At 34.5% G+C, this 27,076-nt stretch overlaps 2 protein-coding genes across 3 annotated transcripts; both read right to left on the reverse strand.

Moving 5' to 3' along the window:
* Nucleotides 1–440: 440 nt before the first annotated feature.
* On the reverse strand, nt 441–10,566 carry LOC125840616 (sodium/proton antiporter 1). Its single transcript, XM_049519580.1, has 10 exons — nt 10,345–10,566; nt 9,351–9,527; nt 9,128–9,256; nt 5,997–6,173; nt 4,841–4,947; nt 3,685–3,805; nt 1,959–2,020; nt 1,556–1,858; nt 863–1,157; nt 441–782 (listed from the first exon to the last, which is right to left on the reverse strand). Exons 1-10 carry the CDS (start codon nt 10,531–10,533, stop codon nt 663–665), a joined length of 1,680 nt encoding a protein of 559 aa, XP_049375537.1. The 5' UTR covers nt 10,534–10,566; the 3' UTR covers nt 441–662.
* Nucleotides 10,567–15,807: 5,241 nt separating this feature from the next.
* On the reverse strand, nt 15,808–19,698 carry LOC125840617 (ABSCISIC ACID-INSENSITIVE 5-like protein 7). Of its 2 annotated transcripts, XM_049519581.1 has the most exons (5): nt 19,565–19,698; nt 17,265–18,206; nt 16,661–16,732; nt 16,537–16,566; nt 15,808–16,165 (listed from the first exon to the last, which is right to left on the reverse strand). In XM_049519581.1, the coding sequence occupies exons 2-5, from the start codon at nt 18,186–18,188 to the stop codon at nt 16,091–16,093; spliced, it is 1,101 nt and encodes a 366-aa protein (XP_049375538.1). In that variant the 5' UTR covers nt 18,189–18,206; nt 19,565–19,698; the 3' UTR covers nt 15,808–16,090. The 2 variants fall into 2 exon arrangements, with proteins under 2 accessions (XP_049375538.1, XP_049375539.1); XM_049519582.1 differs by having other exon boundaries at nt 17,265–19,566.
* Nucleotides 19,699–27,076: the final 7,378 nt, after the last annotated feature.

The raw sequence follows: 27,076 nt of genomic DNA on the forward strand, positions 1-27,076 counted from the left end.
CTACGGAGCCTTTGGCTTCTCCTGTGAGACCGCTAGTGTGGTGCCTTGCTGCTCCTGCTGTTATTATTTTGGGATCTGAATTCTCTATGAAGCCATTTTGATGATTTTGTTGTTCACAAGTAGTTTAGTGTAGGACAGCTCTGAAGTTGGAGGTATTATTACTACATTGAGTTTTCAATTTGACATATTGTATTTCTTTTGGCTTTGAGGGAATAGGAGCATCTCCTTGTTCTCCCCTGAGCTCTATAGCCTGCATCGGGTTTGTAATCAATCCTGAATAAAAGGAAGCTAGCTCACAGCCAAAGTAACTAACTTGAAATTAAGCTTCAGTGGCTTATCTCACGTTTCATGCAAGAAAGAAGAGAAAAAGTGGGTGGGGAGGACTAGATTTCCAGTAACCCCCACGGTTACGACGAATTATTAATGCAGTTGAGAAACACTACATTATTAGCCTATTAGAATCAATAAATTACATTATGTGGGGCTTTAATCCCCAACCTAGGCCAACACACTGGTAGTTCTAAAGAGATTGATCTATGGCATTTTCATCTCCGCCACTGAAGGTTCTGGATTTGTATTCATATGTTCTGCTCATTAACTTGATGCAGAGAATACATAAACGATCAGATTTACTGATAGCTCTAATGATCATTCGAATGACATCAAGATCCATGAAGGAAAGGAATTTGAGCCAGAGCTGTAGGGAGTGAGATGTCGAGATTATGTACTGCAAGATACGTAGCAATACCGGCAGCATAACCAGCAAAAGCAAACCCACTAACCTGCAGAGATAAGAGTGACAAATATTGAAGCAGAAATGTTCAAAGTGGTGCATCAAAATAGCAGACAGCAGCATATGTACCTTTCTCAGATACCAAAAGAAGTCGATTTTTTCCATTCCCATAAATGCTACTCCAGCTGCTGAACCGATTACTAGCATGGATCCGCCAGTACCGGCACAAAATGCTATTAGCTGCCAGAATTCAGAATCTTGGGGAAAGGAAGATAGGTCATACATTCCCATGGTGGCTGCAACCAGAGGAACATTGTCAATGATTGCTGACACAACCCCGATTGAGCTTGCAATGAGTTCAGTACTTGGTATATGGGCATCAAGGTAATTCGCCAATTCTCGCAGAATACCTGCTGCTTCCAGGCTATAGAAAAGATGTTAATATGCCAGAACGACTAGTCATGTTATGTTATCTAATTCAGGTGGGCATGGATGATGGTTGATAGTACACAATGCATGAGCTAAACAAAGTAATGGATCCTACACCCATCGTACCCGCAAAAGTAAAATAAGAACCACTTCCCATTTCCCTCCAATGATTTCACTCATAGTGGTTACACTGTTAATCAAGACTAAGAAATGATATAATGCCAAATGATCTGGATGGCAAATTTTTTAACAGAGTTATTTCTCAACATCTGGTTTAGAATGATTTTAGAGTTATGATGTATGAATCTATTCTGTCAAGAAAAGAGTTCTGCATGCACTTTTTTATTGTCATACTGATGTAAGTATTATAAAACCCAAAGGATTCTGCAATACCTGCTAACGGACAATAGGATTCCAAGGAAGAAAAGAGCTCCTTGAGTGTCAATGCGTGATAAAGCCTGTGGTACTTTCAACCGCTGTCTTTCAGATTCTCCATAGTGAATCGCATCTGTGATTATCCAAAGAACTCCCAGTCCAAGCAGCATACCCATGTATGGTGGTAGACCAGTCAAGGCCTTGAAAACTGGTACAAACACTAAAGCCCCAAGTCCTACTGCAAAAACTAGCTGTCCTCGAGGAGCCATCTGTTCGGATGCCAGAACCTCAGCGGAATTTTGTCCTTTCCCATTCACTTCACTGAACACAAATAATTTCTAATATAGTTTCATCCCCACTCTAATTTCTTGAAATATTTCCGAAATTCAAGAAGCTCTTCAGGTCTATGCTAGAAATATACCTTGTAAGGGACAGCAGAGCCAAAGGAACAGCTAGAGAAACTACTGATGGTAAAAATAAACCCTGCAAAAAGAAAAAGTGCATTGCACCTGTTACCAGAACTGGGATAGAGACTTCAGTTGGCAACTGAAGTAAAGAGCTCTTAAGTGAAGACTATTATCCAGGTTTAGACATGATCTGGCAGGTACTAATTTACCAAATATAACCAAGTGAAAAATGTTCTTTTAAATGAATATGCACGGTGGATAGAACCAGTGGCGGCACTGAAATAAACCATCCTCCGTAACAGAAAAGTTGCATAATTCTTTCCATCATCCATACTTGATTCCATGATAAGTGCAGCTCGAGAGAATGCAGACTGAGCTGTAAGTTTCTTTCATTCATTTCAGCACTACCTTCATCCATAGTCTCAAATATATATTCATTTAAACTTAAATATGAATTCCTCACTATAGAATGCGGTTATAGTTTCCATCTAAGCCAATGCAAGCATGTTTTCAGGCAGCGTGTACCATTCAAAATGACATTAACAATGCTATGAATATCATTGCATTGTCGACCAATCATCTTTAAATATTGGAAGCTATACCAAATGACAACCGTCCAGCGCTTATTTGATAATAATTCTGTCCCTTCCTCCCTAAAGATTGTTTCCTTCATTATTGTTAGAATAGAATATGTACACACAATCCTACACAGAATAGGAATAGTTTATAGTCTCCTATTTGGTAAGGAATTGTATTGTAGTGTCTATAAATAGGGTTCCCTATGTAATAATTAAAACAACAATTCAATAATATTCTTCTCCAATATTTCTCACATGGTATCAGAGCAATTGTGAGAGAAAAAAAAAAATCGCACAGTTTTTTTCCGGTAACCTAGTGGCTGTCCAGGTAATTAATATTTTCCGTCACTGTTTTTCAAAAATTAACACCACCACTAGCTGAGGAACTTCCCGGCGAGAAAACCCCAATCATCCCCGCCGGAAACCAGTGCTACACGCTCCGTCACGCGCCGCCAGAAGAATTTCTCCGGTGAGTTGGCAGATCCACGCGCCGGCGCGTGAGACCTGTTCTGGCCAGTTTTTCGACAATTGTTTTTTCCTATCTGGGTCGCCTCTTCATTCCAAGGCTGACCATATAATTTTTTCCTGATTCCGACCAATAATTGGCGATCAGATCTACTTTTCCGGCAACAACCTATTTCTTTTCCAGATTCGTTAGAAGAAAAAAAATCCAGTTTTTTGGTTACTCATTACAGTTTATTGTTATTATTATTTTTTTGGCTACATATTCTAATTTCACAACATGTCTTTCGAGATTGATACTTTTGGCTCCAAGAATATAGGAATTGGAAGTTCAAGCCCTATGATCACTCAGAACCGTTAATGGGAAGCTTCAACTTGCAGATATCTTCACCAAGTCCCTCACCGGTCCTCGTATTAATTACATTTGTAACAAGCTAGGTACATATAATTTGTATGCACCAGCTTGAGGGGGAGTGTTAGAATAGAATATGTACACACAATCCTACACAGAATAGGAATAGTTTATAGTCTCCTATTTGGTAAGGAATTGTATTATAGTGTCTATAAATAGGGTTCTCTATGTAATAATTAAAACAACAATTCAATAATATTCTTCTCCAATATTTCTCACAATTATAACACAAGGAAAGACGTACATGTATAAACAAATAGAAACAGTGAGATAGAAAATTTCAAAAACCTTCATCGTCGGTAACGTGGATATTTGGCCATGTATCCAGAGCATTGTAGTTGTAACATCACCTATGGGAGTCCATGCTCCACCAGCATTTGCTGCTATAACAACAACAGCGCCAAGAAGCCTGGGAACAAATAATTAACAGATTATATACTTTAAAATAAATACAACAGAGCCTTCAGAAAAAGGATACCCAGCAAGAAAGGTAGTCTAGGAGCAAGACAAAGTAATTTATTTGTTTTGATGACCATGGTGTCCGGGCCAGCTTTCGCGCACCTCGACAAATTCCACGGGATACGTGCCACCTCCCACCAACATTCACCAAGGCTAGGACAGATAGGAAGAATCACCTAGAGTTTTTGTCTCCGCTGGGATTTGAACCTGAGACCTCATGGCTCTCAACCACTTCACTAGTCACTAAGCCACACCCTTGGGTGCACAAAGTAGTTAGAAATTGTCAATATTTATCTCAAGAGAAGTTTCTCAGGCCTATCCCTAAATTAAGTTTTACAGTATAAAGGGCTGGGAGTCGGGAGATCCACAATCTTCACACTTGGAAGATTGTTAAGGCTGAACAAACAAAAGCTAGAAATGGTTCAGAATTCTGGGAAATTACTCCAAATGAATAATGTAGACTGAGATACAAGAGAGTCTAGTCTATACTTGCACAGAAACACAAACGTGATTTATTTGCTAAAAGAACAAGCGTTAAGTTCTAGAAAACACTTACCGATATAGCTGCGGTGAAGCTACTTATTGCTTTTAAACATAGCATCACCGTACAACCATTCACTGCCTTATTAAATCATAAATATAACTCAAGAATTCTCATAAAAAAATTTCCGACAATTGTAATACAAGAACCTTGAGCTACTTCAAAGTTGCATCCTGAGAGCATCTGGGCTTTTCATTCCTCTTATAGACATCTAACTTTTTTTTTGATAATGTATAGACATCTAACTTGCTTACACATGTACATCCCTAGTTCTTTCCGATCTTCTCTCTAATTCGAATATCAATACCGCTTGAGACTTATGGAAATCAAGATTGATGTTCCAAGATCAAATAAGAACTTTCGACCAAATATGAGAGCAAATCATAATATCTTTGCTCCTACTAGAAGGTTGAACGGATGAGGCTCAAAGCTGCTGACACTTACTTTCGGTATTCTGAAGGTGGTGCCAGTTTCCTCAATAAGGAGACCATCACAATTGTAGAAGTCAGATTGTCAAGGATTGAACTGAGGAAGAAAGTCACAAAACCTACCTGAAATTACCATTACATTAGAAAGTTAATGACAATTGAAGGAAACAAGCAGCAAACAAAAATGTTGAAGCAGTCTTGACTCTCAGGTAAATCATTTTATTTTTTTTGAACGAAAGGCTACTATTGTAAATCATATTATTGACTCATTGTTTTCATGTGTAGCCAACTTCTGTCTATAATTCATCTATGTATGTCATGTCCTTCATCTAGTGGGATAATTATACCTCCCCCATCTGCTGCACATTATACGATCCAACAATATCTAGGAGCAAAATCAAATTATTCGAAATAGTCACAACGTAGACTACTAAGGATCATCAACTAAAAGCAAACCCTCTTCGATATAACTATGCATCTGCATATCTAGTAAAGAATATACAGCTACTTTGAGAAATTGTCAATTCATAAAATAAATGAATGTAAGATGCTTTGTGTCCTAGCATGGACAATTCCTGTCATTGAACATGCTTTCACAAAAACCATTATCATTGAAAGGACATTAGAAGCAAAATATATGTGAAATACGTACAACAAAGACTATTAAGAGCCATCAATTAATAGCAACCCCTCTTAAACAGAACTGTGAATCTCTCCATTGAAGAAAAAATGAGCAGTTCTTACTTTGAGAAATTGTCAATTCCTAAGAGATGACTTTTCCAACAGAAGAAAATGTTAGATGCGTTGCATTCTAGCATGCATTTCACAAAAGAGTACTACAGCTGAATATGTTGGAATGAAACATGGGGCTCAATAGATTGCTAAATCGGTAGGTAAGTGGTCCTTCCATTATTATCCACTCGTATTAGTCCTTACTCTGACATTCTTAGATTTATGAGGACTCTTTTAAATTTATCATATTATTTTGAAGAGTATATATGCATTTTCAATCAAGTAACGTATTTCATGAAAAATCAGACCACTATCTGTTTTTGTTAGACCAAAAGCAAGATATTACAGAATTGTCTATATTCAGATAGAAAAACAAATAACTGCTTAACTAAACAGAATCAAGAGTAATTTGAAACAGGAAAGATTATTGAATCACTAACCACCCAAAGCAGAGTTATTGGCTTGCGAGTAGTGATGTTATCTGTAACCAGCTTAAATCCCTGATGAGCATCAACTATCTCAACGATGGTCATCGCACCAAGCAAAAAGAACACTATTTCACTAACTTCAGCAGTCGCATGTGACAACTGGGAAAGAGCTATGTCATTTGAAGGGGCCTGCCAAGGACATAAAAGACTGTAAAACACCACTTGAATGGAAATTTAAAAGCCCTCTTGGCTCTAAATTCTATTATTCTTAACAAGAAAACCATCCTAGAGCTTGTTTCAATGACCGACCAATATCCAAGTATTATCTTATTTCATGTATGTTCGCAAAATTTGCTTACATGTACAGCTACTTTTCAACTATGGTAATTAAGAGTTCACATAGTTCATGTAGAACCCTTGCACCACATTATAAGGGTGTTTACTAAACACTCATTCAATGCTATCATGTGAATGATCGGAGAAGCAGCTTAGCACAATGATGTTTGCAGTCATATAACTCCTGCCAAAAATGCAACTAACTAAAGAGTATAGCACGAGTACAAGAAATAAGTTCCAATACAATTGCAAGAATATAGAACGACACTCATAGTGTTTTGAGATTTTTGCGTGTTTTCCCTGTTTTACCTGCTTCCCGTAGCTTCTTATGATATTTGCGGTCTGCAGGGATGGGTGGCACGGTTCCCAAGGTGATCGGACGGGGTTTAAATGGATTTTTTATTGTTGAGGTTTGAAAGTTGAAATGTTTGACTAAAGTCAACATTTGAAGAAGATGAGCTCGAATGAAAGTTGGAAATTTTGAAGTTAAGAGTTCACCTCGGTCAACATTTGGTCAAGATGACCTCGGATCGGTGTTTTGATGGTTCCAACAGGCTTGAAATGTTGTTCTCAATCTAGTAGAATATTTGGTTTGTCTTCACGAGATTCAAACGAATCCCTAGGGTCCATTCAGGAATTGTAGACTCAATGCATGGTTGCTGGTTTTCTGATTTTTTGGTGCCAGTAATTCGAAGATGATGATTATCGAGATTGCAATGGAGGGCCGGCGATCCCGAAGAGCATTCTAGTCGGGTCCAAGTGGTTTTTGTTCTTTGTGTCTACGAAGAAAGCATCACAATCGCGGTGGGAGGAACCCGTCGCGTTTGCGAAGAGGAAGTGCACCTGGCCAAATTTAAAAGTCCATTTTCGAATATAAACCCCATAACTCAATATTGGGAGCTTGAAATCACATTTTGGGACGATTCGAAAGGGGATTTTCAAAATTTTGTCGTTGGGTATATTTCTCAGCCATTCTTTATGCTTTTCTCGCTAATTATTTATCGATTTTTTACCTTTAGATCAATGTTTTAGATTGATGGAAAAGGTGATTTTCAAGTTAAAGTCACGAAATCATATTTTGGTGATTTGAAGGTTGATTAGAGCTCAGGTTTTGATGAAATTTGATATCTAAGTTCCTAACAATATGGTTACATGATTTTCAAGGAAAATTTCAGTTTATCCCTTATGGGCTCGCGGTTGACTTTTTTGATGCAAAATAGAAGTAAAGCAATATGGGTGCTACAAACTTGTTTACATATGTAGATTACGTATTTGACCAGATTGAAATTTTTCGGAGGCTTTGAAAAAGGGCAAGCTGCAATATGAACTTTTCTGGGTTCGATTTAAGGCAAGTTGAGGGTTTCTTGGACTCTATATGAAGTGTTAGTGTATTGTTGACTGTGTACATGGGTAATGGGTAATGGGTAATGGGTAATGGTGGTCCTGTATAAATGAGATGACGAGCATTTATGTATGGTGTCATATTATAGGTCTATGTGATTATTTGACTTGTTTGGGTAGATTTCTTGCCTTGGTAGCATGTTTTACATGTTTGGTGACTTGTTTTGACGCATCATGTACTAGTTGATAATTTTACCCTCCTTTAAGGATTTGGAGTCGGATTATGGTAATATATTGTGATGATTGTTGTTCTAGCTGTATCATTGGGTTGAAATGAGATGTTTATATGGGCCGAGGGATTAAAATGGCAACCTTGAAATGATAATGGAATTGAGTTACACTAAGGGATTATTGCCTGTCAATGTGTCTTTGTTGTTTGGGATCAATGTACGCCTGCAGAAAGCATTACATTTTTTATTGGAGCTATGTTTATGGATCGGAGTTGCACACTTGCACACAATATTGTATATGGATCAGAGTAGCCTGCCTGCCCAATATAACAATATATGGACCTCGCGAGTCCCCCATGGATCCCGACTGTCCGACAGAGGAAGCAAGTGTATACATAGCATGTGCATTGCATTGGATTCATTTATTACTGACATAGAAATTTCTATATACAAGCTATCCCATTTTCTTTAATTCCCACCTGGCTTTTGTTTTGATTACATAAATCATTGTATCTTTCCAGAACTTTTCCTTCGATTTTGGTCAAAATATTCAAAATTGGTTGACCAAATCCAGTAGGGATCCCACATCCACACTCACATTGTGTCGACACGGGTGCAACACTGAAAGTGAAGAGTCCGAGCAACTTAAGAAATATCTATGTATGTTGAAACATGAAAACATCTATTATTTGGGTGGGAACACATCAGATGTTGAGTGGTATTGTTGTTGGAAAGGTCAAAACTAGCCCCTTCATCTTTTGAGATGCAGTATACTAAGATTTTTAAGAAAAAAAATTGACTCTTTCAATTTAACTTTGTGATGGCCTAAATAGGATCCGCATTTGAATGAATTAGTAGATGCACTGGACCTTCCAATTTCAAGTGTAAATTTTGCTTTATTTCTTAGAGGAAGAAGGGGGAGCTCCACAGAGCATACAAGATAAGAAATAGTATGCTCGTAATAAAGCAGCACTCTAATTCAATAATGGCTCACAATATAGCAATAGTAAAGCTAGCACTTAGCATGAAGATCAACAAAACAACAAGATAAATTCAAAAGAAGTTCACTTGGTGCAAGTTGTCATAAAGAGCATAGAAGGGTTAAAAGTAGGTGTAAGAAGTTTCATTTTAAAGACTGAACAAACCTTCCTATTACTAAATCTTACTTTCACTATCAAACATTCAATAATCGATATAGTGTAAACGAAAGTAATCTCACATAAATTCACGCCTTACCCCAATGCTTCGGATGACCCATAAACTCACGGCCATCAGAAGTCCTACTCCACTTTTGTTGAATGCAAGAGACTCTTCAAATATGATGCCCATATATCCTACTCCAAACAACAACGCCATTGCAATATCCTGAAGCATGAGATTTGATCAAGCCAATGAAATTTATGATAGATTCATTCACTAGTATGCCTGAAATAAAAATATCAGGCTCCAGTTAGAACACCTGATTTGCAGCCACCCATGATTGATTTATTGCTATTGTACCAGTGACAGCTGCAGCAAGAATGGCAAAGGCCTTCAGGAAATCTGTCTTTGGTTGGTAAGTAGCTTCAAATTCTTGTGAGCTTGTTTCATCAACTGAACACAAAGGATCACATGTTCCTGATGATGTTGTTAGTTCCTGAAGCAAACTTAACTCTCAGTAAAGTGAGTACGATCCACTGCACTTTCTTTCATTTCCTTTTGTCTTATTTTACCATAATAATTAGGGATGTAACTATTATGCACACCATCAGCTTGACGGAATAATGCAAAGATAGGCTGTCCATCCATATTTTGGAACTGAACCTGAGACAGCCTACTTTCAAGGTGAAGCTATTGAGTTCATAAAATGCATTAGGTCCCGTCCAAATGTAGAGAATATTGAAAGTGAACCTAACAACTTACTCTTGAGGCCTAACCCTTAATTCCTATTAAGTTCATCAAATGATATGGTCCTGAGACCAAAAGTTCAATTAAGCTAGTAATATACTAACCTGACGAATCTAAATCCTCTAAATGACAAGCTCTTGTGGAAACTAAAATCATGTTATTGACTAAGAAAGATAAATACACAATAAAGAATGAGGCTCCATGCTGAAAATACAAAAATAGATAACCCAATGAGATAGATACTAAATTATGCATGATGAATCAAAATCAAATAAGGAAATCAAAGAAAGAGATTGCACTCCTAAAATGTATAATCTTAACCATTTTAAATCCCTCTTGTTCCAAAGAGACCCTTAAGAGTATCTCCGATCAACCAAGCAAGCAACCATGCCACAATCTCAATCTAGTTGGAATCAAATAAATGATTCATCTATATTCATTTCCCTCATTTTTTCATTCCACTACTAAATAATGATGAATCAACTACATGTTAATCCCAGATTAGTTAAACTTGGGTATATAAATCAATTAATCACTGACTTTCTGAGCTATTCAACTCCATTTACCTCAAGCTGCCGGTCCGAATTTTCTCTGGCTTTGTCTTCAGCTTTCGCCAGAATGCAATTGCGGTATCTAGGTCCATTTCTGAATCTTGGAAAAAAAGTCTGAGGCAAAACAAGTTCAATTGGGCGATTCTTGAAATGACTCTGATAAGGAAAAAGGCACTGGCTTTTGATTGCAAGAAACATAGACATTTTCCTATTTTCTTTGCAATGTCAAATATTGGAGAGGAAGACAAGGAACAAATTGGCACAGTCTACTATGGACTACTGCAAAAACTGAATTATCCTCAACAAATTCAAAAAATAGCACAAGGGAATTCCATTATTAGGGAAAAATTCAAAGATAAGGAGCACTGCTGGACCCAGAATCTTGTATAACATGTTCAAAGAGATATTTATTTTTTATATTTAAAAAAATATTATGCCCTTTTCATCATAGATGTATTTTTTTTAAAAAATTGAATAATTTCATAAATCTTCCCTTAGTTTGACCTTGTAACACTAACCTCCTTAGTGGTTTGCAATATTATATTTATCCCCCTTATTTTGATTTTTTTTATAACAAAGTCTTTAATTTATTTATTATGTATTAATATAAATAGTTGTAATCTGACTAATTTACCCTTCTAATGCATTTTTTATTTAATTCAATTTTATAAATAAAGAATACTGAAATCCATTAAAATTCTCAATTGATAATCAGCCTTATTAAAAATGAAAAAAACAGAAATATTGTCATCTTCTCCATCGTATCACAAAAATAATAATTGCAAGTTTGCAACATTGTTTGTTCTAAATTTCCTATTGCTATGAGTTACGATAGATAGTGAAATTTCATTGATAAATGCATATTAAATTTTGAATTAATCCATAAATTTATGATATATTTATTGATCAAGTCAAATTATTGGTTAATAAAGTCGAAATAATATTTAAGCCAAAATTATATGACCTAAATAAAATATGAATTACATTTGGGTCGGTCCATTAAGTTGACAAGACGGGCTCAATTCAACGTTCTTCAAGCCAAGTCCTTTAAAATTACTTGAAGACCAAAATACCCCAAAACCCTAGCTTACAACTATATAAAAGGGGTCTTCATAAGACCAAAAGGGAAAGAAGAAAAAGAAGAACACACATAAATACATGGAGAATCATTGCTCTTTAGTGGAGTGTTGAGCCCCAAGTATTTCATCAAATCAAAAACAAAGTAAAGCTCTTGATTTGACAATCGCAAAGGAAAAAATCGGGGGGGTTACATATTTTTTTCTTAAAATTTCATAAAGATTGTAACTTCCGCACAAATTCGAATATAAATATTATTGTTTGCTTGCTATTTTCCTTTCTTGATTGCTATATTTCATGAATGAAACTTAGTCTCATACAAATTGACACGTCTAGTGGGACAATCTTTACCTCTCATCTCTTCTCTTCAAAAATCAAAGTTCAAGAACATTGAGATAGCTTCTGAAAAGGTCAAATCGAAATCTGCGTTTGCATTTGCATTTGCATCCGCAAAAATTGTTGGATCCAAATTCTCTCTTCAAAGTTTAAAAATATCAATATGACGCAATAAATATCGACTCTGAATCCGATGCTTTGGAGAATGTTGACTCCACAGATGGCTTGAAAATTGCTATGGAAATTGTTGGCCAAATTAGGAGTAAAGCCGTAATATTGGGACAAGAAGTGCATCAAGCACCGTCCAAGTCATCTCATGTTGTTGGTTTATCTTCTCCAAAAGAAAAAAATATCATCTTTGTATGTGCTACAACGAGGGAGCAACATAGCTGAGGTGGTAGAAAGAACTTTGTATCGACTAAGGTTGTCAGAAGAAAAACATTGTCAGTATAATGACCTTTTCATATATGAAGACGATGATTTCTTAAGTACTAGATCTGCTTCGAGCTTATTTTATATCACTTCTCCATCCCAGCTTTATCCTAGTGATGTTCCTCACTATTCTTCATCATCTATGATGGTTGTGCAAGTGATGGTGATCGAAATTTTCACCATAGAAGAACAACTTGTAAATTTGACATAAGCAGCTGAAGGCCTATCAAAGTACATCAAAGGTCGAGACGTTCAAATTACCAAGTTGACAAATATGATGGAGAATATAGAAGAAGAAGAATCCACTCAAATACGTGTGAAGCATCATGAAATGCAAGAGAAAAGAGAGTCTTTCACAAAACAAGAAACAATGATCAAGGAGTTCAAGTATCTGCTGAATGTCTGATTCTCGTTGACCAATCGAAGGACTTCATTATGGAGGCTATCAAAGATAAATATAATTCCACATCCAAATTTCCTCCCACATATGTAAATATATATCCTCGAAGAATTGATAATTTAAAGATACTATCAACCTCCTAAGTTGCAACAATTCGACAACAAGGAAAATTTGAAATAACATGTAGCACACTTTATCGAAACTTACAATAAAGTTGACATATATGGTGATTATCTTATTAATCAGTTTGCTTGATTCTAACAAGAATTGCTTTCGAATGGTACATAAATATTGAATCTAGTTCTATCAATAGTTGGAAGTATATGGAGCAATAATTCCTTAAAACATTTTTATCACACAAGGCGTGTTATAAGCATGATAGAGCTTACTAATGCTCACCAAAGTAGATAAGCAATCCATTGACATTATCAATCGTTGGAGTAGCTTGAGCCTTAACTGCAAAAATCGCCTTAGTGAAACTTCTGGGATTGAAATATGCATCCAAGGTATGCATTGGGATCTTCGTTACATATTTCAATGCATAAAATCCAAAACGCTTAAAGAATTAACAGCCTGTGCTTATGATATGAAACTAAGTATGGCTACAAATGGAGATCAAGAGTTGTTCAACTCAAGGCATGAGCTTAAAATGCATGTCATAAAGCTCATCAAATTTGAGCTAAATCTTCGTGTCGTAAAGCTTGTCAAAATCGACCTAAGTATTCAAATCATGAAACTTCTCAAATTCAAGCTAAGTCGTCAAATCGTGATGTTCCTCAAATTCAAGCAGGATCTCCAAATTTCAAAGCTCATCAAATTCGAGCAAAGTCTTCAAGTTGAAATACTCCTCGACGCATGAGCCTAAAATGCATGTCATAAAGCTCATCAAATTTGAGATAAAGCTCGTTTGATATGATGCATTAGAAAATATATTGTATGCATTAGCTTTATGTATTATTTTATCCTTACCCATGGGGTTGCAACACTTTCTACTTAATTGATCTAGGAGTTGTTCTCAGGCATCCTAAAAAAGGTTATTATACACCTCAATCCCATCCCCTGGAAAAAAGAAGAAGGTAGCATCGAAAAAAAAGAAAGAGCGAGATGGTGATTTTTGTTGCTCTTGCGAAGCGAAGATCATTCACTTGGCGAATAAAGTGGGTCATCCTCTTTTTGGCGATCGAGCTTGCTACAAAAAAAGCGATGCAAGAATGTATTCTTTTATCTAATTATTAATATCTTATTTTGTACACTTTTTCAACATATGTATAATTAAGCTAACCATTGGTTAAACATTCTATTTGGTATTATGATATGTATAACTAATACATGCCAAATCATGATATTAACTATACAATAATTTTTAATGCATACATTAGCATGTTCAAAGACGCAATTGCCCCTCAAAATATTTTCCACATCTTTTCCATGGTATTTGTAGAAGGTATTTCGATAAACAAATCACATTTCTAGAAATTATGCAATGTATGTTATTTAATACACCAAATCAAAATGTGCATGAGAAATAATATCACACTACCTAATGAGATTACTAACACACTTTATTCAACAATATTCTTTTACACCCTGGTCGTTTGGTAGAGTGTATTAACAAAAATATTGCTTGTATTAGCTTTGTGTATTAATAGTAGCTTGTTTGGTACCTTTTTTCATGCTATGTATAACTAATGCAAGCATTACTAGTATGAGTGTGCAAAAACCGAACCGACCGATAAATCGAATCGAAAAAAGTGTTATTGGTTTATTGTTATTGGGTTAACGATTATTTAATGGTTTTATAATAAAAAAAATATCCGATTATTGATTCGGTATTGATTTTTTATATTGGGTTAATCGATAACCCATTAAGAATATAATAATTTACTATTTTAATTTTTAGTCATACACAAATATCAAACAAAAAATATTAATATAATCACTATATTAGCCTACAACTATAAGGACCCTACACAATTAACATTACTAATTAACTCTACTCTCTGCATTTACCCTTTAGGTTTTAGTATTACTTTAGTCTTTACGTTCACAACGTCAAAAACCTAAAGAACTAAGAATGACGACGGCAAAGGTTAGGAAACGACTAGGGTTGTGAATTGTGAGTATTTTCTATACTTTTACTACACTAAGCAGAATTTTTGCACTAAATGAGTAATTAGATTTTCCTCTTTTTTTATTTTGCGTTAAATTGTTGGACAAGTCATGTATTTGTTTTGAAATCATTTCTTATTGGTTAAACAGAAAACCGAACCGTTAAAGACCAAAACCGATAAACCAGAAACCAATAACAAATATCTTATTGGTTTGGTTATCAGTTAAGCGTATTTAAAAACCGAACTGATAATACTTAAAATCGAACCGAACCGACCGATACACAACCCTAAGCATTAGTGATACATTCTATTGTGTATTGAGGAATGTATTACTAATACCATGGATTTCTAAGTATTAGTAATGCAAATAAATTTAATACATGCTTTAGCATGGTTAAAAACTCAATCACCCCTCAAAAACACTTTTACATTTTTTCATCCATAATTATGGAGGATACTTTTGTAAATAAATATTTCTATACAATACATATTTTTTTAAGTATAAATTTTAGGAATCACATAGTTTTAATATGAAATTACAATCTATCCCTATTTAGTTTGTAATTACATTAATTCCTGAAAAAGTAAAACAAACCGGATACATAATATGTAGCTCGGATACATTAAAAACTAGCTCGGATACATTATAAAATAAACCGGATACACAATATATAGCTCGGATACATTATAAAATAAACCGGATACACAATATATAGCTCGGATACATTATAAAATAATTTAGAATTAGGAGAGAAATAGGGGATTTTAGAGGTCTTTAGAAATTGAAGGGAATATTAGAAATAAGGGAAACATAAGACTTGTATTTTTTAAATACATCAATCAAACAATGCATAAAAAATATTCTATGTATAACTAATGCAAGCATAACTAATACAAGCATTACTAATGCAAACACTACTAACACTCTGTTAACATTATTTTTATACATTCTGGCGTCTAGTAGGAACCAACATTAGTTGAAGTGCCAAAATGAATGATCATGGCAACTTTAAGGGGCTGTTTATGTAAGAAAGTTACTTTCAGATATTTGGTTCATGTGATTATATAAACAAAAGCTTGAAACAGAAGAGGCAAACCTACTTGCCCCAAAAAATCATATGGTGAAACAAACAAAAAAGCACATGAGGAAACTTTATGCAAGAATATTGTTTACATAATGTACAGGTACACAGCACCTGTCCTGTACTATACATAAAGTTATCTATCATGTGACGAACAGATGTGAATTAGAACATATTTCAATTCACAGGCTGGGAGGAGGGTAGAGGAGCAGGCTCCGAACTTGTTTGTTGAAACAAAAAAGACAAAGAAAAAAGATATTTCACTTCAAACTCCTGTCTACCAATTCTCCAAGCGTTTACTCGGGAATTTGCTCTTCTACTGACTACCAAGGTCCCGTCACTGTCCTTCTCAAGCATATTAGTTTATTTTCCCATGGCACATTCATCTTTTCCAATAACTGCAATTGGACAAAACAGACTAGTGAACCACCAAATTTAGTTATGAAAACATCATTTGACCTATAGTCAAACAACTTGGCATAACAAATCACTTACACAGACAGTCTCCTTCGCGAAGTTATCACGTCTTAACAGCTGATGACTTCTATAGAAAAGTTGTACAGCTACTCCATTCACTTAGGCGATTGATGGAACAACCATTTGAAGCTTTAATCATTTTGCTATTAGTAAATTATCTACTTTCTGCCCTTATTTCATTTGCTAATTCTATTGCTTAGATTGTTTAATTTACAATATCCCTGCATCTAGTCCCATGATTAAGTAGATCATAATTCATACAAGATATTGACAGCACGAAAGAAGTCTATACCTGTTTTTTCTGCTTCTCGATAAACTCAGCCTGCATGAAGCATTCAAAACCCGTGGTTACACAATCATAACACTTATCAAGGACATTAAACTAATCCAGTAATTCTCAAACATGGTTATCATACCTGTTTCTTCTGCAACTCTTGCTTAATTTCTTTAAGCTTTGCCACTTCAGCTTCCAACTCTAAAGTATATGCCTGACATATCCCAGACAAATGAAGAAGTCCATTAATGGCATTATCATTTCATACCTTACACTAAATTGATAGTCAAACCAACCTGGAGCATCCCAGCTTGTTAAAATCTTCCTCGCACTCTCTCGAATCCCCCCCCCCCCCCCCCCAATCATGCTCAAGGTTTAAACTTAAAGTTGTAGCTAACAGCACATACACTTCTCCAAGAGTCTCCCCGGTAACTTGATAATTACTTTGCTTTACCAGGTAATCTATAGATCCATGGACCCCACCCTATAAATTTCTCTCTCTTATTCATTTTCGTGGGCAAATTATTGAAAGAGATGCGTTCCAAGGTCTAAAGTAAGGAGAAAAGGAGGTGTGAGAAACTCTGCCAACTGCTAATTCATTTCTGTGTCACTCAGTTGAATGAGTAATTGTTGACCAGAGTGATAGATTTTAAAAAACAAAGGAAACCAGAAAAAAAGGGCACAGGCCTTAAGAATCAGAAACAAAAGAATTAACTCATAAACCAAACTTCAAAATATGAATTCACCTGTTTCCGATCCCTTGATCTGGCCGCAGACTCTCTGTTCTTTATCATCCTCTTACGCCTTCTCTCAACAACTTTTTCAAAAGAGGTGCATGATCTCCTTCCTCTTCCACCTTCACCACATGCATAAGGTGAAGGTGAAAGAGAAGATGTATCAATATTTCCAGGGGATACTCCTTTTACTGGCATGGTCATAACACCACCCTGCATGACACTACTAGTATTTGCAGACGGATTAGACATGGGAGGCCTTGTCCCTGGGCTCCCTCCTAATTGCAAGGGTGATGCAAATTCCACAGTTGTTTGTTTGGGAAAAAGAGGCTGCTGTGTTGAAGACGTGGTGGTACTGACCACATTGAATATGTTATTCCCTGCAATTTGATGTCCAGGGTTTTGGGTTGCTTGTTGAAATGCTATGGTCACACCACTACTAGGTTGAGTGAAACCACTAGCGAATGTAACATCATTTGAGTATCCAGCTGGTTGCATATCTTCTCGCACCGCCCCTGCTCTAACCAAAAACTCTTCTAATGTCATTTCTCCCAAAGTAGATTCCCTCTGCCCAAAGTTTGATCCTCCAGTCCCACTTGCATCATTAGCAATAACACTCTCTTTCTGAAAGTCTTTCCATACTTCATCTACAGTTCTCTGACTAAGTGTCCTAGGCAGTGTCAAAGAACCCTGTCTCTGCAAATTACCCCCTGCAGCAGCAGAAGATGGAAACGCTTGAGACTCTTCAATGTTCTTCAAGAGGTCATCCATATTCATCGATCCAAAATCTTTTCCAAGTCCACATGCACTTTGCAGCTCATCAAAGGTAAACGAGTATATGGAAGATTGTCGGGCCAATGAAAAATTACTATTATTCCCACTGCTCTCTGGTTGTGATGTGTCAGCAAAGTTCTTGAAGTTCAGGTAAGATCCCATGGTTATGACAAGGAAAATCTGATCCAAAAGTTCAGTAGTAAGACACTAAGAAATAACAGTAGAAGTTGACCATGGGAATCAATTTTTATATTTCGGTGAAGTCGAAGAATAATATTAGAATGTTCACCAATAAACAAATATTGTATACCACCTCCAAAGAATTTAATCATTCATATATCCTAACAAAATGCCACAACATTGGTGATTACGCACAAGCTGAAACATATAGTCTTCACTGCCAACTTGAAGATGATCACTTAAGGGCATTAGGACAGTAAAGAAAGATACAACATTTAAGATCTTGCTCATTACAGCTCAGAAAAACTGAAATATCATGATCAGGCAGGTCTCAGTTAAACACCAGATTCTAATACCTCAATGATGGAGAAAATGAAATACAACTAGATGAATATTTAATGGTCTGATTCAGTCCAGGACCTTTGGTACACATTCAGATTTAAAAAAATTAGCACCAATTAACCTTCTTCAAACCCGTGACGGATCCATGATTTTGACTAAGGGGGTTCGAAAAATAAAAATGTATTGTATGAGCTTTAAACTGAACTTCAAGGTAAATTTTGAATTCCTCAACCACTTAGCCAATGTTTAATCTTATGTCGGAGATCTAAAATCTATATACACACATAAATATTTTTTTTAAAATACCTAATTGTGTAGGGGATACGGGTGAACCCCTCGTTACACCCTAGATCCATCTTTGCTTCAAACTCATTTCAAGTCCAAAAATTCATTCAAATGCAAAACACTTACTGTTTATGAAGATTGGATCCAAAATACAACACCCAGAAGCTTAGATAAACTTCATTCAAGTATCAACTACTCATCCAGAGTCAACTATTCAAGTAAATTCCACAAAATAAAAGAAACTGAAAACAGTCAACAGCGTGGATCTATCAACTTTCTTCAAGCTCATAATTTCATTCAACATCAACATATTTGGATCTAAAACTTTATACCCAGATCAAAACTTCATTCAATTGTCTAATTAAGTATCGAACTCATTCATCGAGTACCTTCCACTATACAGAATCATAGAGTTCATAAACAAAACAAATCATGGATCTATAACCTTCTTCGAGATCATTTCAAGTCCCAAAAACATCATGAAATCAATTAATCAATCAACTACACTTCAAACTAGTCCTATCTCATTTTGATAAATCATTTCGAAAAGAAAAAAGAAAAAAAGCAAGTTCAGATCACTAGTACGATATTTGTAATTGAGAAACATCAACAAAATCAAGAAAAAAGTGAAGATTTTTCATTGCCAGTTTTCAAGGACATGAGATAATAAAATGTGAAAATTCAAGGAAAAAAAAGATGTAGAAATGGGAGAAGAGAGAAAATAAGTTTACCCGTTTTGGCAGGTACGAGTTTGGCAAGGAGCAAAAGAGTAAGCGTGGTTGCTTCCTATTTCTTCGCCTGGTCAAGGTTTATTATTGGAGATGACAAGTGTCTTTCTTACTCTATAGTCTATACTATTTGAACTTTCTATTTTACGAATCAAATTAAACAAATCTAAAGTGATAAATGAAACTTTTTTTTATATAGAATATAAATAAAAATTTGAGGATAATTTTAATATTTAAAAAGAAATTAATGATTGTATTTTACGTCAAAAATAAATTTAATTTATAAAATTAATATTCCAAAAATTAAAATAAATTTTATATTTAATATAATATATGACTAGATAGGACCTACAAAATTTTTACACAATAACAAACACATTTTGATAACTACAAACATTTGTATATAAGAGTATATATCAATTATTAGTTACTTCCTCGTTTGTTCAGTATTACTTGTTCATAATAAATTATATCTTTTAAAAATAAATAAAGTACATAGTTTGTTCTAATATCTATGATCATCAGCATTTTAAGAGCTTATTTGAATTGACTTATATTATGTTTTTCAAGTCAATATAGTTTTTAATCGATTTTCAATATTTAGGTAGAATAAACAAATATTTTAAATTAAAATAATAAAAACAAGTCATAAATTAAAACTTTAAATTTATGACTTTTGATTTATAAGCCATAAATTATATAAGTCCATTAAAATAGACTTTAAAAATCATAGAAAATTTCTAGTTAATGTTGAGAGTAAACATGGTTTTTTTTCACTTTTGATATATTAAAGTTGACGAATTAACATGATTTTAGTATAATGGACAAGTAAAAGTGAATATAAGAACTACTTGAGAAATAAAATTTCAAAAAAAAATACCTTATATACTTGACAGATAAAATAATAAATTTGTTGTATACTTGAGAGATAAAATAAAAAAATATGTTGTACTCCCTCCGACCTATTTACTTTTCATAGTTATTTAAAATAATTTGTTCAAAATATTATTATTTTAGAAATTAAAATAAAATTAATTTTTACTTTTGTTTTAATAATTATGAAAAAAAAGATATTATAAAAATATATCATTAAATTGAGATCAATGAGCTTACAAATGACAAATATGACAAAAAAGAAATATATGTGTATGTTTATTTATTCAATTTTATAGAATAAATTTAAGTGTCTATTTTACACATCTAAAATTAGATGTCATAAATATCAATTGAATCTGAGTTAAAAAAATACATTCATATATTATCCAAAATCTTTCTAACATTATCTCTTTTCTAAATAATAATAAAAATAAATAAAAACACTCTGAGTGCGTCTTGTTTATCGATGTGATATTTGGCCAATAACATGGTGGAATGTGGAATAATATGAAGCGTTGTTTGAATATTTTTGGAATTAAAAAAATGGCACTTGTTCATTTTATATTCTTATTTTGTCATGCGGATGTGAGAGACAAGGAGAGTGGGTTGTGCTTATAGTGAGTCGACATGATAGATATTTTTCTCCCTAGATATTAGTACTTCCTCTATCTACTTGTATTTATTCGTTACTTATATTCTTTATTATTTATCCACTTTTAAATTGATATATCTATTAAGAAAAGAACAATTTTTACATATAGCAAATATAAAAATCATATTTGTATGTTATAGTTATAATTTGCATAATTGCGCTGGAGCTTTTGATTTGTATAATTCGCTAGATACATCTAATTTTATACAAATTGTTCAGTTTTATATAAATTCATTTATCCATTGTAATTTGTATAATAAGATCTATATTTATATAATTATAAGTGTATAGCACGAAAATATATGTATTTGTATTTGTATATACATTTTTCTCTCGCTTTATACAAACACAAACACATTTTATACATTTTATACAGTTGTATACCGAATCAGATGGCAAAAAAATGGAATGTTTGCTGCGAATTACAAATAAAATAAACTATGACTATAACATTTAATTTGAATTAATCGTTTGTTATTTCATACAATTTTTCCTTAAGAGAATAATGATTGACATAGTAAGTTTACCATTTTATCCCTATTAATTATTTAGTGGATGAATTAAAAATTTAGAATTTTCAAAAAGTTCTATCTTTTTCAAAGTAATTAATTGAGGGTATAATAAATTAAACGGAAAAGGGTCAAAATTGCCCCTGAACTATGAGATATAGACCACTTATACCCTCCGTTACATTTTAGGATAAAAAATGCCCCTACCGTTATTCTAAGAGACCACAATTACCCATAGGACTTACCATAAGTGATTTGGCAAGCCACATGGCACTAATTCCGCCACATAGGCTTGCCAACTAGGATACCCACTAAAAAATTTGACCCAATTAATAATTCAACCCTAACCCATTTTTATTAGACCCACCCACTAAATTTAGGAGGGAAACGTCATATTTTTCACCTCATTCCATTTTCATTATTCAATTCACCACAAACCTGAAGAAACAATTTCCATCTACCGTCACTTGTATAATCTTTAAGCCCAATGCATCAAGCTGAGCTCGAAATTCAGAAATATCAGCCTGCTTTCCGTGCTTTTTAGCCTGTCGCATACAGTAACATACACAAAACAGCACATAGACTCAATATTGATAACAAACAAATACACTCAAATTTGTGAAGTAAAATCTAATCCTATTAAGCTAAGTTAGAACAAAAAATCATATACACCAAGTAATCAACAATGAATTTTTGCAATCCCAAACAAATTGAAAACAATTATACGAATTTGAGTTAATCCAAAATACATACATGAGAAATTATTGCGGAAGGTTCTGAAATCTGGCATCCCTCTATACCACAAAGACTGGGTTGCTGCCTGTCTTGTGAAGCTCAGCTATCTCTCTGGTCCAAATTTTGATGTATAACAGACAGCCATAAGGTTCCGCTTTAGCCTTGAAACCAATCCCAATGATCTTGAGGAAGCAAAAGAATTTAGCAAAAGCAAAAACACATGTAGTACTGCATCAATTGAGTAATAGTATATTGAAGGCTGAAAGACCAGTGTTATCAAAAGCAAAAAGCGCAAAAAAAAACTCTTAAGGTTCATTAGCTACAATATCTTCATCACTAACAACTCCAATTGTTAACTCGCCTCCTAATTCTTTTACCTGTCTTATCGCATTTGCATGACCATAATACATCAGGTCAAAACACCCATCCATATAAACATGAACGCGCTTCTTCCAACACTTCATTTTACGAAAGATAATTAGATTGGATAAAAAAAATGAGGAGATTATGTTGCCTGATATGGAGAAAGTAATTCGAATTAGGATAGTTTCATTAGAGGTGGATCGAGTTCAATTATATGAAACTGCACAATAAACGTCTCTGTTTCAATGAAGAGACATAATCATTTATATGTATAACAAGAAAATTATTGAATCTTTGCAGCATGATGACTTTCCCCAAGCTTCGCAGTTACTTTCACTATATTTCCTAGTCATATTCCTGATGCATTCTTTCTCAAGACACTCGCAAGCCTTGATTAATCCACCCCTGAATAGAGGATCTGGATCAATATCATTTCTTATCGAGTACCCATGAATTTGTTCGATCAAATATGCATCCGCCATATCAAAACAAGCACGAATAAAGGATCAGATGTTTTTGTTGTCCATAAGACCAGATCAATTTCAATAGTCACTGACTTTGACGACTAAAGGATTCTCCAGGAGAGCAACAGAAAAAACATAAAGGAATTCATACCATAACAACAACTTAACTGCAACAAGCAACAATAATACTTATTGATCACGTGTTAAATTTCAAAAATTGGCCAAACAACAATACTGGAATCCAAACCATAACAATTAACACCTTAACTAACCCAAAACAGACCAAGAACCTGAAACAAAAACGGGCCAAACAAATATTCATTCAAAACAAAGCTTCAGTTCGAAATAAAACATAAACAATTGTGTATTGTTTGCATCCATAACACAAAAACAAAATAAAAATAGTAATGCTATTGTTTGCATTTGCCATATCATACAAAAACCAACATTTCAGTATCTCAAAAAAAAATTAACAGAAGTTGGCACATACATAATACTTCCAACTACCAAGAGTCTAAATTTGGGATCTTCCATTTGCTATCTTGGTCTTCAACTTCCCCACCTTCTTCTCCCTTGCCCTTTCCAACTGATTACTAGTCATAGCTTCTTTTCCTTTCCATGTGACTTTAGTGGGTGAGTAAGGCAAATCTGTAGGCTCACTCACTCCTCTATGATCACCTCTGAAAGTGATCACTCTATTGGCAGATCTTGTTTGTTGGTTTTGCCTCATCTTAAGCCTTGTTAACTCTTAAAAAATTATACGAGGCCTTAAAACAGGATCACTTTTAAGTTCTCTAGTAGGACCAAAAGGTTCATATTGTCTCTGTCTTGGTGCAGATATGTCACTTTCAAATCCTTCTTGAGTTAGTTGAGGGGCTGAACTATTGACATAAAAAACTTCTTCATCTTGTTCTACTTCTTCAGTCCTGCCCCTCTTCCTCTTAAGACTTGAAATATTGCCTTCCTCACTAGCCTAAAATATTTTTAAATAAGTCATTAAATTAGTTCATATGAACATTATATAGCTAACTTTTAAATTAAAAAATTGTTACCTTGCAAGACAAGACCTTGCATTGTGAGCTTGTGAACCACACTTGCTACATGTCATCTTAGTTCCTTTTCTTGAGTGAGACCACTCTCCAGCTCTTTTGATTGCTGCATTTTTTTCTCTATCTCTTTTGAATTTTGGCCTTCCAACAGTTTTCACAAGATCAGGTGGGTCCATGGCATGTTCTGGCAATACTTGCCAGAATTGTTCACCTCTCATAGGCAACAACTTGGCCCCGTATGTTTTAAGATAGGCTTCTTTAGTGTACCACCAACTTATTTCATCTCGAGGCTCAATATTTTTGTAGCGCAATGCCTTGATGACATGAGGGCATGGGATGCCAGTCAACTGCCAAGACCTAAAATGAAAAGCAATAATTAGTTCGTGTGAATATTACATAATCACAGTTACATAATAGTCTCAATTAATATATTTACCTGCAACTGCACTTCTTCTCCACAATATTCACTATGTGCCTATCTTCACCCTCAGACACTTCAAACCCAAGGTCCCCATTAAACTCAAGCTTGCATAAGTTGGCAATCTTACTGTAGGCAATGAACAATTCCATACACTTAGGACTGTGTTTGTAATGAATGTTCCATGTTTCTGCCTCTTTTTCCTTCTTTCTCAACCTGTTCATTATTTTGACTCCAATCTCTTCAAGCATCTTCAAGATAGGCTTGCCTCTAGGTACCAAGATCCAAGAGTTGAAGGATTCAGTGAAATTATTATCTACCATCTGATTTTTGCACTTAGTATCAAAATATATTTTGCACCATTTTTGTGGTGGAAACTTGACCAAATCTTTAGCAGCTTCCTTTGATAATGCACCAAGAGCATTCAATTGGTCCTTAAAATCTTATTCATAAGTACACCAAGCAGCCCACCACATAAGTTTCTTCATCTCTCCGATCCTAAATCTCTTCATCCAATTGGCCTCAACATGTCTTACACAATATCTATAAATAATTAGAAGTTCATGTTAGTTAGCAAAACCAAGATAGCACTTAAAAACATCTTAATAGTAACTATGGGTTGATAATGGAAGGACATTTTCCACTGCATTCAGTAGTCCTTGTACATGTCAAACCAATTAGTACTTATAAAAAATTGTATATTATTAGGATACATAAACACAAATTACTACTTACCTTTTGGATGTCAGACATAAATGTGATGCTATCACCATTCTTCAGATCCAATGACTTCTCCAACAACGGTAAGAACCATGTCCATGTCGGTAGTGGTCTCCTTATCCACTACAACCCACGCCAATGGATAGAAAGAGTTATCGCAGTCTTATGCCATAGCCACCAGTAATTGCCCCTTGCATTGGCCCTTTAAAAAGGTCTCATCAAGTCCTATGAATGGTCTTAATCCTTCTTTCCATCCAACCTTCATTGCATTAAAACATATGTACATTCTGAGAATTTTTCTTTTTCCTTGTACCATTGCATCTTTTGATAAGTTGATCACCACATCACTACCGGGATTAGTCATTCTAATCTCATTTGCATACGCCTCCAATCTGTTGTACTCATCCAAAAAACTGCCTTGCATTTTTTGAAGGGCCATTCTCTTGGCCCTTTTCAACTTTGAATCATTAGTATTTAAGTTGAAATTATCCATCAAGTCTTGTTTCATATCCTTCAGTGCACACTTGAGATTATTCTGAACTTTGCTTTTGAAATAATGGGATAAAGTGTTTGTGGTAGCTCTAGGATTGTGTAATGCCTCTTCACAGTTGTGTTCTTGCTTAAAAGTCTTAAGTTTATATCCTGGACCTTTACCATCAAGTGAAACAAGAATTGCAAATGGACAGCCCTCTATGCATCTGTATCTTAATCTTTTTCAGTCACTTTTTGCAACTTTCAAAGGCTTTTTAGTCGCCAGGGCATATAAATTACAAGTTTTCCTAGCATCATCTAAGTTCTTAAAGGTCATATTAAGAAACAGGTCTTTGTAATGACTTAGATTAGCATTGACTTCCTTGTTTTTTTGCATCTTAATGAGCTCTAATTCATCAAAGTCATACTCACCATCTGAAGTAGGATCAACCAAACCATCATCACTTTCTGACTCGGCGTCAGTCCCATACTCACACTGAACATGATAGGTTTCACTATGATTGATAATGTTAGGGGCAAAAACAATTTCTTCATTATCATCAACAACAAATACATGAACTACCCTAAACGCTTCGGTTAGTAACTCCTGAAGTATCATAATTCCATCAGAATCTTGAACCAAAAACAAATTTCCAAAAGGTCCTTTCACAAGTACTTGTTTAACTAATACAAAACCCAAGTTATTTTCAATCACCTCTTTTATGTCAATCAAATTTAGGTGATTGGAATTAAAGGCCCTCAAAGAATGATCATACCTCTCATCATATAGTAGGTGAGGTTTTAAAGTCCATTTACCTCCATGGTGAAATAAAAAGATCAACATTCATATCTTCCATATTGAATTTTCTGCAAAAAAAATAATAGCAAAACATAAATATATAGGACCCCACATTAATAAACTAAGCATATATAAATAAGAATAAAGCTTCTAACAAGAATAAAGTGACTTTTATAACATATAAAAACAAAGCAAGTGACTTAGCAGTAAAAAAACACCAAAAAGAGGGATTAAACAATACTTAGATTGGGACCACACATTCAGATTCGAGAATAAAAATCTTAAATTATTTGAAAGTAGCCTAAATATGTGTCAATACCAACATAAAAACAGCAAGAAGGGACCTCAAAACAAGATAAAAGACATACAAGACTTTAACTCCTCCCGATAGATCAAATCCCAACACATGTAAAATTGAAGGAAAAGTAGTATTTTATCTCAAATATGAAGAATCATCAG

This window comes from Solanum verrucosum, unplaced genomic scaffold (genome assembly GCF_900185275.1).
Source record: "Solanum verrucosum unplaced genomic scaffold, falcon-dt-bn FXZP01000176.1, whole genome shotgun sequence".
Classification (NCBI taxonomy): Eukaryota; Viridiplantae; Streptophyta; class Magnoliopsida; order Solanales; family Solanaceae; genus Solanum; species Solanum verrucosum.

What these genes read in the sequence shown, in the direction of transcription:
- LOC125840617 (XM_049519581.1), bottom strand. Translation starts at nt 18,188, where the DNA reads ATGGGATCTTACCTGAACTTCAAGAACTTTGCTGACACATCACAACCA. An exon ending in GATCAAGGGATCGGAAACAG is followed by an intron (nt 16,733 to 17,264) that starts GTGAATTCATAT and finishes GGGATATGTCAG; the next exon opens with GCATATACTTTAGAGTTGGA. An exon ending in TCGAGAAGCAGAAAAAACAG is followed by an intron (nt 16,166 to 16,536) that starts GTATAGACTTCT and finishes GTCCAATTGCAG; the next exon opens with TTATTGGAAAAGATGAATGT.
- LOC125840616 (XM_049519580.1), bottom strand. Translation starts at nt 10,533, where the DNA reads ATGTCTATGTTTCTTGCAATCAAAAGCCAGTGCCTTTTTCCTTATCAG. An exon ending in CCACGTTACCGACGATGAAG is followed by an intron (nt 2,021 to 3,684) that starts GTTTTTGAAATT and finishes TTCTTTTTGCAG; the next exon opens with GGTTTATTTTTACCATCAGT. An exon ending in GCTCTGCTGTCCCTTACAAG is followed by an intron (nt 1,859 to 1,958) that starts GTATATTTCTAG and finishes ATTTGTGTTCAG; the next exon opens with TGAAGTGAATGGGAAAGGAC.